The 12,208-nt window shown below is 42.3% G+C and overlaps 1 protein-coding gene across 3 annotated transcripts in view; it reads right to left on the minus strand.

Moving 5' to 3' along the window:
- The window catches only part of LOC119476974 (transcription initiation factor TFIID subunit 4-like), a 96,410-nt gene that overhangs the window by 39,464 nt on the left and 44,738 nt on the right, over window positions 1–12,208 (minus strand). For all 3 annotated transcript variants that reach the window (XM_037750724.1, XM_037750711.1, XM_037750719.1), the window contains one exon: window positions 7,710–7,766. In XM_037750724.1, coding sequence (XP_037606652.1) covers window positions 7,710–7,766 — 57 coding nt within the window. The remainder of the gene's footprint in view (window positions 1–7,709; window positions 7,767–12,208) is intronic.

The following is a 12,208-nucleotide window of genomic DNA, read 5'->3' on the forward strand; positions in this document are numbered from 1 at the left end:
TGCTTCGTCTAGCAGTCTTCTCTCTGCCTGTCTCTCTCTTTTTTTTAACATTTAGATTCGCCGCTCGTCACCTTCTATTGATCACGCCTAATTTGCATCCAGGAAAAGATGAGAACTCAGATATTCACACTCCGAGAGAGGACGATCTCAATGATTTATTCATTTCCAAATCAAAAAAAAAAAAGGAGTGAAAGGTAGATGAGAAGGGGAATCTTCATAGGCAAGCAGGCGACTAGCGGGCTCTGAGGCTGGGCTCCTCTTCCCCACACCGCCCCCAGGCACATGGTGTGCAAGTCCTCCTAATTAACAAGGTGAATCATGCTGCCGCTCTCTAATTAGCCAACATGACAATCTAATGGAAACATGCAGGCCGAGCTGGCACACTTAGCATCACCTCACAAAGACCCCCGGTACCGTCCTTCCCATGTGGATTCCACAAAAAATGACACCTCCGATTTTAAAAGAAGAGAAAAGGTGGAGCAGAGCGGTTCAGGGAAGTGTGTTTTTGGGAGAGGTCAGAAGGGAGAAGTTAGAGGTGTTTTTTCCACTTCTCCCCATCCTCTGTGTGCGGTGTTTGTTGCCTAATTGAAACGTGTCCTGCCTCCTGCCTCCCTCTCACTTATATCCCCGGCACAGGAGGCTGGCACCTCGCCACCAGCGTAGCTCAGCATGCCCAATTCCCCTGTCGCTCGAGTCCCAAGGAGTGCTCTGGCGCACAAAGAGAAAAGTGAACCTACAGGCTTGTACAGCGAGGAGACGAGTCGCTATCTCCCTCTGAGGCAAAAAAAAAATCTCCTTTTTTTGTTGTTTTCCTTCTCATTACAGCACTTTGTAATATTCGAAAACACACAGGAACACCAAAGGTACTTTTAAAGCCCGCTTCTGTTTTTTTCTTGCAACATGTCTTGAGGTGAAGAAGAAAAAGTTGAGACTACCGGCAACAAAGCAACAAATAAAAATAGGGTTACAGTGTACTATTTAGTAGCCTGCACATCTTTAAGACCTGCAAAACAGACCTTTCTTACGTGATAATTAAGTTATCCACATCGACCTTGTATGATCTTTCAAAAAACATAGAAATTATATTAAATAAAAGGACACCTGCTAAACGAATGTATAACCCAACAAAAAGAAACACACGATCTTTCCACTTGAGCAGAGCATATGTTGTTGTACTCACTGACCATGAACGCCGCTGCTCTATTCATATTAAGGTGTTGTGTATCTGCGAGGCCAGAAGACAAGAATATAACAACTACGAATTGGGACGCACACAACAGCAGGAATTCTCTTTGAAAGTCAGCACAGACAGGGAGAGAACATGGAGGAGGGGAGCCGGCTTTTTGCCCTGAGGCCTGCCTGACGGGGGAGAGCGCCTCTTTGAGCAGAGCAGTTTTTGGAGGGCCAGAGGATGAGAGCCTATGAACTCGCAGATATTACTGGCCTAATAAAAAAACTAAGGGGCTGCTACATTGTCCTCTGACACACAAGAGCCTCTCCTCTCCGGAGGAGTGCGAGGCTCCGGCTGACGGGGGCTTTCACCGTGGGTGGAATCCAATCTCTCCGTGACCTGGTCACTTGTGGAGGATGCCGGGGCCAATCAAGAAACATGTATGTGTGCATTAAGACATGGTGCATACCGGCTGACCAAAGGGTTGTGATTTAAATAACAAGCACAACATAAATGAGGCTAAATATGCTCAATTTGACCATGGTTGTGCATATGTCACATGAGTATTGCTCTAATTCGATTCATATATTCTAACATATATGTTAGTACAGTACAGTACAGAGGAGGGATGTATAACTGCAGGCTTTTAATTGGAGCCATGCAAGGTTCAAAGTTGAGCTAGGGCGGAATTAATTCGGTAGAGGTTCAAGACATTTCAAGCAATGTTGGTGCGTCAAAAATGGGCAAAATAAATGCCTGAAGAAGAAAAATATTTGAGAATTATACTTATAAAAACCTTTGAGATTCCTATTAGACAGCTCTTGGTTTCCTCGGGAATCACTCTATGCTAGAAGTGTCTTCCTGCAAGGGCATGGTAATGTGGAAGACTAGAAAAAGAGCAATAGTTTATGATGGTTAACCAGCTCTTATTAACATCGCTACGCAGTGGAAATTTTGGGTGTTCTTTGCATAGGTTTGCTTTAGCAGCTGAACGGGCCCCTAACAGGAGCGTTTGGCCAGATTTTGGCCAGGTATGGTAGCCAATTTGTCTTCCCCCCCTCTTCCCTCGTCTCTCTTCGCCTGTCCTCGCTCCACTCCTCTTCTCCAGTTCACTCGTTTCCTGTGTCCAGTTGTGCCTGCAGACGCGGTTGCGATGATGAATCTGTGGCTGCGGTGTGTCTGTGTGTCTGACATCGTGATGTATCTCTACTGGCCTTAACTCCCTCTCTATCTCTCTCTGCCTCCCCCGTCTTTCTCCCCCCTGCCCCCAAAGTCTCCTTTTCTCTCCATCTCTTTGTCTCTGTCTCTCTGTCTCCTTCCCTCTCTCTCTCGATGATTAGGCATTGCCTGGCCTCCTGCCTCAGTGATGGAACAGACAGAACACACAGACCCACCACCAACAACAACAACAAACAGGAACTGAGCTCCACGATTTGCCCATTGATTTTCACTGGGGGCATTTTTGAAATAGCCCATCTGACCTTTCGGCCAAATGGTAGTGAATGGAGGAAACAGGGGCGCTAGACCGCTCTGCCTCTCTCTCTCTCTCTCTCTCATGCAAAACCTCTGTCAGCATCTATCTGTCCAGCCTGCTCTGCTGGTGATGAGGTTGCGGGTTAAGTTGCAGGTGAAAATACAGACACACAATTAGATGCATGGCTACGACTAAAACCCGAAAGCCCAGCTAGTGACACCTAGATCCTACAATGTTCATTACCCCTCAATATAACGCTATTGGACAAAAACATTGTGGTATTTTGGGGTCTAATATTGTAATTAAACGTTTATCCTGAGACCATTGAATCAGAGGTTTTATCCCCTTGGGACCATAAATCTGCTCTGTGAACTTCATGGCAACTTCATTTGCCTGTAATATTGTGAAATATGTTGTGTCCACAGTTTTGGCCTGAGGGTGGCACCATAGACTGGATATAAGAAGTGGACGTAGTTACCGTGACGTCACCCATTGGTTTGTGGACGGCCGTTGGGAAGCCTGTTAAGAGTTCGGCATTTTGGCCGTCGCCATCTTGGTATTTTGCAACCAGAAGTGCAACAGGAGCGTGGAGCCAAGTACAACCGAACGCTGAATAAGACGACCAAAAGGTTAGTTAACTTTCATGAACAGAAAACAAACTGTGACAACTCCTAAATCGGACAACGCTGTGGTAGCGACCTGTCAATCACAAGGTAGCCACGCCCTAAAGCATCCCCTGCTTTATGGTCTATTTGACTCTAAATGGGGCCATAATTTACTAAATGAACATCATGCTGTATTGAAGAAGACTTGAAACTAGTGATTGAGACCATAAACTCATGTTTACAATGTTTACTGAGGTAATAAATCAAGTGAGAAGTAGGATCATTTTCTCATAGACTTCTATACAATCAGACTTCTTTTTGCAGAGGAGTCGCCCCCTGCTGGATATTAGAAAGAATGCAAGTTTAAGGCACTTCCGCATTGTCTTCACTTTTCAGGCCCGGAGGTGTAGCCCAATGGGTGGCACAAGCAGAAAGCTCATGGATTGTCCACAATATAAAGATTTTATCTGCTGGGGAGCATGAATGTGACCAGTGAATGTCATGGCGATCTGCCTATTTGATTCTTAAAATCTTGTTTACAAGTGAACATTTTCACCTGATAGTTGCACTAAAGGAAAGATAAAGGGATGACAAAAACATTGGGATTTATCCTCTGGGGAATGTGAACAACATATTCACAGTGATCTGGCCAGTATTGATAAGGAAAGGTGGGGGAACCCACTGGTATACTGACTCAGAGGTCCACCTTTTAGGTCGTGAGGAAACAATCTGTCTAATCTAAACTTTTATTTTGTATTTTTTACTAACCTGCCCTTTTTGTCACAGTATTAACCTTTATGGACTGTGAAAAGGTGAGAACTAATAATTCTGTTATGTTATCAGGCTAAAAGAGAGACCGTGAGCAATGCTAGTGAGTTAATTGCCATTCAAGCACCTATTATGTGGCCTGTGTGGATCTACAGGGTGTAAGTGATATCACTTTCTTGGACAAAAAACACTTTCACCGAAGGATCACGGATACACATTGAAAGAGAGTTTCTCCCTTTTTTCCGTGGAGTTCTTCCTTCCTCTAAATCGCTGGTCTAAGGATGGAGACGCTGTACAGATTATAAAGCTCTTTGAGGCAAATTTGTGATTTCGGGCTAAGTAAATGAAATTGACTTGACAAGACATTCAGCCTGAGCTTGACGATTCATACCATTCATTTGCTGGTCATGGATTAATACCTGGTCGTCAGACTAGACTAGACTCAAGACCGCAACAATAGTTCCACAACACACTGTACCTGCCTTTTTAAAAACAAATCATGTGCCTGCTCAGTTTACACGCCGACACTCGGTTCGAGTATATAACACGCTTTAATTCCATCTCTCCAAAATGATGATTGTTTTGGTGGTGGTGGTTATTTTGTTTGTGTGTGCGTGATCAGGGAGAGGGGCTTAAAGAGAGGCTGGCTCCTCTGCCCGTCGTCGCCTGGAAGAGTAGCTCGGGCTCATTATCCTGATGAAATTTGCACAGATGTGTGAGCTGCCGACAGACTCCGCAGTGACACAAACAGCCAACTCAGGTGATGAAAACCGGAGAGGCACGGGGGCTGAGAAACGACGGCCATTAAGCAAAAAAAGAAAGAGGTGAGGGAGGGTGGAAGAGGGGTGTGTGTGTGTGTGTGTGGGGGCAGTTGGGGGGGTTGTGAGTCTTCCTCGCTTCTATCTAGCGGGAGAAAGCATTACATAAAGTAACAATTTTCCAAACCACCTTCTTCTTAAAATTCCAGCTGAAAATGAAAATGTGCACACGTGCGCGCGGGCGTCTCCTCGCAAGGCGCTAATCTGGCCGTATCCAGATGACGAGCGGACTGCCACTTAACAGGGAGGAGATCCGCTTTGATCACATGGCCCCTGGGGGCGAACCTATCGCGCTGCCTATTACGCTGCTTCATTTGCATATGTGGGGCTTATGGGTAGGCTGAGATGTAGTGTGAATGTTCTAAACTGCAGCCGGGCTCGCTGTTGCTAGAAAGAAATGTCCGGGAGAGATGCAGAGAAAAGACAGAGCGCTGCCAGTAGCCGGCGGTGAGAGAAGTCCACTTGTCACTTGAAGGTCACAAGTTCAGCACAACAGACTGGCTAAGAAAATCCTTAATACTTCAAACAACAATACTGAGCTGCCCTTGAGCAAGGCATTTACAGTGAAAATGTAAATGGCCAACATTAACAGACAGTGGTAGTTTTACTGGGGAGCTGTCAGGTGGAAAATTGTAGAACTGCGAGTACGAATTTAGATGTTGGTAAGAAAAGTGCATACGAGCTCAGTAAACTTTACCTGGATGAATAAAAGACAACTTAAAAGAAACCACATCTGCTCCTTAAGTTCTACATCAACAACAACAACAACAGGTGACTGGTGCCTGTTTTATCCTCCCGCCTACTCAGACTACTCTACGGAAGCTCAAGACAATCCTCTTGATCCCCGTTAGCACGGCGAGGACTGAAAAAGCACCCAGTGAAGTTATTCTGGAGTAAACAAAGTGAAAAACGAGAATGCAAACTTCCACCGTGACAGAACTATTGCGTTTGCGTAAACAACATCAACCAACCACTAAAAGAAGACTAAGAAGACTGGTCTACTTCCCTGGGTCCACTGGGAATTTTGACATATACAGAACCTGCACTTAAAGTAAGGAGGATATAGCAGCGTAGCGCCAACAGAAGTGCGCTACATCAGTAAAACACAATGTGCAACTCTATGTGTTGTGCCTTAGCCTATTGCTTGAAGAAGGAAATAATTCCTTTTATTCCTTTGTAGTAGGAGAAGTTAATGCAGAGCATGAATTGGTATCTAAGACCCTCACTCACCATTCACTTGCTTTTTTTATGTTATTACTGAATTATTGTTGCAAATTTGACTCTTTTCCAAAGAGATGTGACAAGAACAGGTTTTTTTGTTCTCTTTTAAGTCATAACTAGAGAGACAGATATTATCAGAGGTGTGGACTATGGACAACTCTCAAATTTGATGACTTGAAAAAAAAACTTGCAACTCGACTTGGACTTGAGCTTTTTGACTTGAAAATACTTGATACCTTCCCCCCAAGGCCCAAACAAAAAAAAGTATGTTATTTAAAACGTCAACACCTAATTCCCCAGATTGTTTTTTATGACAAAGTTCAGTCACACTTTTTTTTTTAAATAAACTTGTTTTAATTAGGGCTGTCAAAGTTAAAGCGATAATAACGCAAATTCGTTTTAACATCACTAATTTCCATAACGCATTAATGCAACTTCAGATTTTTAGGTTGTAGCAGGCTCAGTTATAAGGCCAGAGTGAAGATACTGGCATCATATAAAACTAGAAAACCTGCACCATCCATTGGTACCAACCATGTCGTACTAGTTTGTAGCGAAGGACATAGCAAAGAGGTCATTTGACCTCTGACCTTAAGATATGTAAATGAAAATGGGTTCTATGGGAACCCATGAGTCTCCCCTTTACAGACATGCTCACACAATGGTATCACATGCAGTTTGGGGCAAATCATCGTCAAGTCAGCACACTGACACACTGACAGCTGTTGTTGCCTGTTGGGCTTCAGTTTGCCATGTTATGATTTGAGCATATTGTTAATGCTAAATGCAGTACCTGTGAGGGTTTCTGGACAATATTTGTCGTTGTTTTGTGTCGTTAATAAAGGAAGCATATTTGCCCACTCCCATGTTGATACAAGTATTAAATACTTGAAAAATTTCCCTTTAAGGTACATTTTGAACAGATTTAAAAAATGATTATTTGCGATTAATCATGGACAATCATGCGATTAATCGCGAATAAATATTTTAATTGAATGATAGCCTTAGAATAAATACTATTTTTAAAAAGCATTCATGATTTTTGTAAATTAAATATATTATTACTCTGTTGTTAAAATGTTATTGCATTTGGTGAAAAGAACATTATTACTTGTTTAGGACTCAAAACTTAAGGTTTAGGACTTAGGACTTGTCAGTCTTGACTTAGACTTATTTGTGACTTCCAAAACAATAAATTGGTCCCACCTCTGTATAGTATAGTGGTGTTTTACAACAGAATGGCATTAACAAATATCATTAACAAAAAAAGGACTGAGATTAGAAAATGCAGAATAAACCTAGAAAGGCAACTACAGTTACAACTGTATATCCTTCCCCTGATATCCCGTTGACCAAGAAAAGGAGGAGCTCAATGATCAGCAGTTAGTCAAAATTCAAACGAGATGAAAGGTTCAAATAGACGAAGAAAAGAAAAAGACGGGGGTCGGGGGTTGGGGGGGTGAAGGAAGTGGAGGGTGTCTTTGGTATGCAGAAAAATCATTTTCCACACATGGGCATCAATCGGCGCGAATAATTCCTCAAACTTTTTTAAGTCCGACTTTAAATGGCATTACATATGTAGTGAGGCATGAAAAATTAATACGCCCGAGTCGGGGGAAATGTCAAGGGTAATGATCTCCGCAGCAGCTTACCTCCTTAGCTTTCTGTTTCAGTCGAGCTTGCTCTGGGTCCTCTTGCCTGGAGCGACTCTGTGGAGTAAAAAGGGGGGGGGAAACACAGGTTAACAGCTGGTTTAAGGAGTCCACCTCCCCCGCCCCCCCTCGCTACTCATCTGTTGCTGCTGCAGCAAAAATAGTGCAAAATGGGAACAGGATACAGAGGTGTCAAGGACATCGTATTTGAATTCAGAGAAGTGCAATGGAGCGCCCCCCGGGGGGTGGTGGCCTTTAAACCCGCTCCAAATCCAGCCCTAAATAAGCCGCTGGAGGGGGATTCTAATCAAAAGAGGTTATTAAAAATTCTGCAGGAGCCAGCACACACACACATAGTCACACACACACACACACACACACACAGACACACACAGTCACACAGACACACACAGGGCAAAGGATGTTGGTGAGTATCAGTGGCGGTGGCTGTGTGTGTGTCACTGTGAGCCAGTGTGGCTATCCGCTGCTGTGTGTGTGTGTGTGTGTGTCCCTGGCGTAACAACACAGCACTTCTATTTTAATCAGCAGCCAAGATCTGGGTGAATGTGCTTGTCCCTGGGAATCCTTCACCACACAGCCAAATGTACATGTACGGCTGACCACTGCAGGCAATACGGCAGATTATGGTACTACACACACTAACTGGGTGTTGCTATTTTGTTGGGATCTGGATGTAATCTGTGTAGTATTATTTTTACTGAATTAGGTCAGGGGGTTCATGAAAAAACATTTTTGTGCAAAAATATATCTTTCCCTTATTGTCCGATATTGTTTTCTTTTATTCACTAACACATTTCAAAGGGTATATCGTGTAAGCAAACATTGAATATGAATATATTTTATAGTAAACTCTATAGATCATAGAGTATTAATATCTATTTTGGTTAATATCGCCTTCCAATACTGAATCAATCAGACTTAGCGCTGGGCCTCGACCCTCTGCCTCCCTTCCTCCCCTTCCTCTCCTCATCCTCTCCGCCTTATGGATGCTCCTCATAGCCTTCCTGCTAATTGGCTTTAAATATATCAGGCGGTTCACGTACTGGTCGGTATCTCAACTAAGACTAATGTGTTCGCCCTCTGGTCGGCCAGAGCATCCCTCAAGACTTGAGTCATATTCTAAATGGACGGCGTCGAGGAAGGGGAGGGCTTGTTGTGAAGGGAGGAGGAGGAGGAGAGAGGACGGGGGTGGAGGGGAATATGTTAGCGGGTTTCTTATTCAAGAGGTCAAATTAGCGGGCGCTCGAGCAGGAGAGAAGCGGGCAGGCAGGCGGACAGGCGGGCGGGGAGGTGGGTGGCAGAGGGGCGGAGGAGTGGGAGGGGTTGGTACAGATGGACTGTTTACAAAAGGGCAGCGGTGCCACTGGCATGCTCTACATCTCCTCTGTCAGCTGCCCTGGTTTCCCCACTTACAGGAGAGAGCAGAGGGGAGAAGAGGACCGGGTAGTCGATGCCGACAAGCTCTGTTGGGTTTGGCACAGTGGAATATACTGTACTTAAATAATAAAGAAAAACCTCCATGCTACAGTGTTCTACAGCATATGATCAATCTGTGATGGTGATCATATTCCAGGAGTTATTTTGTGATGATTTTTTTTTTCACAAAGTTTTGTCTACTTTTACTTGGTCGGTTGGCTCTCTATCGTTGCCCAGATGTATTTTTGAAAGCCCCCAGAGGGTTGTACTTGGTTCATTTAGCTGTGGGTTGTATGTGGAGAGAGAAAAAAGTTAATATTCTGTCAATATATTCTCCCAAATATTAAGTCCAGATGGTGAAACTTCTACTCCTATCACTCCTCTTACAGTAGTCACTGATACATTTATTTATCATAGTGGTTTTTCTCATTTGCTTTAAAAATTTTAGTAAAGCAAATCACACACTTTACAAATAGCCAATAATCAATCAACCTTACATCTGTTTTTAAATAGGAGAGCAGAAGTGTTGTATGTTTGTCGAGAAAAAGCGAGATTATGCAATATGTCTTCAGGCTGCATAACATTATGGAGTTTTGAGGTTTATGATGTATTCAGTGATGGATTTCTCCCTCTATACTGGTTGGCCTAAAATGGAGAATGTGAATAAAAAAGCAGTGGGCAACCGGTTATGAAAATTAAAGTGGCTTAAACTTGCATTCTTTCTAATAGCCAGCAGGGGGCGACTCCTCTGGTTGCAAAAAGAAGTCTGATTGTATAGAAGTCTATGAGAAAATGAGCCTACTTCTCACTTGATTTATTACCTCAGTAAACATTGTAAACATGAGTTTATGGTCTCAATCGCTAGTTTCAAGTCTTCTTCAATACAGCATGATGTTCATTTAGTAAATTATGGTCCCATTTAAAGTCAAATAGACCATAAAGCGGAGTATGCTTTAGGGCGTGGCTACCTTGTGTTTGACAGGTCGCTACCACGGCGTTGTCTGGTCTGGGAGTTGTCCGTGTTTTCGTCTTAGAATTTTGACACTTTCAAAGTGTGTTTTTAGGTCATGAAAGTTAATTCTAACATTTTTGGTCGCCTAAAATGCTTTCTTCAGCGTTCGGTTGTACTTAGCTCCACCCTCTCATGTCATTTCTGGTTGCAAAAAAACACAAACTAATGGGTGACGTCACGGTGACTACATCCACTTCTTATATACAGTCTATGGTAAAGAGACTCTTTTTTTGTATTTTTCAACAACAAATGTCAAAACATGACATAGGTTTGACAGTTTGCATTAGGAGTAAGAAAAATAAACAAAAAAAATGTTAAAAATAAATTAAAAGAAAGGATAATCAGTAATCAGATCAGATCAGAGCCAATGATCTGATACAACTGATGTGATGAATATGCTTGTGTCCACACAGTAATATAGAAATAGATTTAACATGCATGATTAAATAGGAGAAGAAAAAGTACTAGTATGTTATCAGGCAGTGTGGTGGTGTAATATATTGTACTATCATTAGGAAAGAAGATTTGCTCTCCAAACTTCTGCTTGAACTGAAACGCCATGGCAACAGGCACCAAAAAGCCATAGACATGTCTCTGAGGTGAAGTCAAACTATCCTCAACGATGCTCATGTAATCCAAACAGCCCCGAGGTAAGCCCTTCCAACAACAACTTGGCTACATTTGCAAACGTTTTTCACTAATCCTGTTAATGAAGAGAACTGTTCACAGTAAAAGAAAGAAAAGATTACGCTGTTCAGCCATGTAGAACCGGCCACTGACAGAGGACATAAAAGCGTCACTATTCATTTTTTTAACAACACACTTCACGGTGTCGTTTTCCTGCTGAGGCAATGTCTTTTTTCACAACCAGGAGCGAGGCTATCTGGTTTCTGCTAAAAGGAAAAAACAGACAGGTCATGAGGTTTGGTGGCCAGTGTTCATCAACTAGAGGATTTTCTAATATCCTGCATGGCAGGACCGGAGCGTAATAATGCAATTAAGACAGTGAGGTGTGCCGCAATGAGAATCTTTACTGTGGGACATTTGCTCCATTCAAAATTAATTAAATTAACCTAGCTTTCTGCTAATGTCGCACCGCGAGGCATTTTCATTTGCAAAAGATTCTCTCTTTTTTTTTGGTCAGTGGTGATCTTTCCAAATTTGAAGACCTTTTTTTAACTGATAAACAAATGTCTCTACATGTACAGAGACGAGATCAGAATGGTGGATGGGTAACAAAGCAAGGACTCTGTTGGAAATAAGTGGTTTTAATACTTTCTTCCAAAGTTAGCGCAGGTATTCCTCTTCCACGTGTCTTATTGAGTCAGGAGTTTTGTGCAACTGTGATCAATCTATCAGCTGGGTAAAAGAGACTCCTATAGTATGCAACAATTTGCAATATTTTTCTAGGACAAAAGGTCACTTACGCCCTTGAATAAAAAGATGTATATAAAATGTATAGACACTCTCTATATTGGGACTAAATGACTATACCAGTGATATACACCATACCATAGTTATTACAAACCACATAACTTTACATTACTGCTGGCCATTTTTTTAAAGTTTCTTGTAGTTTTTGCAATTGAATTCTATTTGCACCGTGTAACTGAAACGTTATAAGGAGTTACATAAAACACAACCTTTTCACCCACTGTAGCCTTATACAATAGCTAGTAAAAATGCTAAGGTGTGTTATTTAATATTAATATATAATATATTCCAGGTGGTTTAGTAATGTAGGTGTTAGCATCTGGTAACTGTTGAAATGTTGGCCGGCAATTTGATTTTTCTTTATTGGATATATACTTATTACAGGCCCATGAATTAGCCAATACCATTATTCAAGATTCAGGGAAAGTATCGGCTGTAGTTAGGATTGTGTTTGAAACGATTTGTGTAACAGTTAAAGGAACAGTGTGTAACATTTCGGGGTGATCTATTGGCAGAAATGGAATATAATATTCATAACTATGTTTTCATTAGTGTATAATCACCTGAAACTAAGAATCGTTGTGTTTTCGTTAGCTTAGAATGAGCCGTTTGTATC

This window comes from Sebastes umbrosus, chromosome 2 (assembly GCF_015220745.1).
Source record: "Sebastes umbrosus isolate fSebUmb1 chromosome 2, fSebUmb1.pri, whole genome shotgun sequence".
Taxonomy (NCBI): Eukaryota; Metazoa; Chordata; class Actinopteri; order Perciformes; family Sebastidae; genus Sebastes; species Sebastes umbrosus.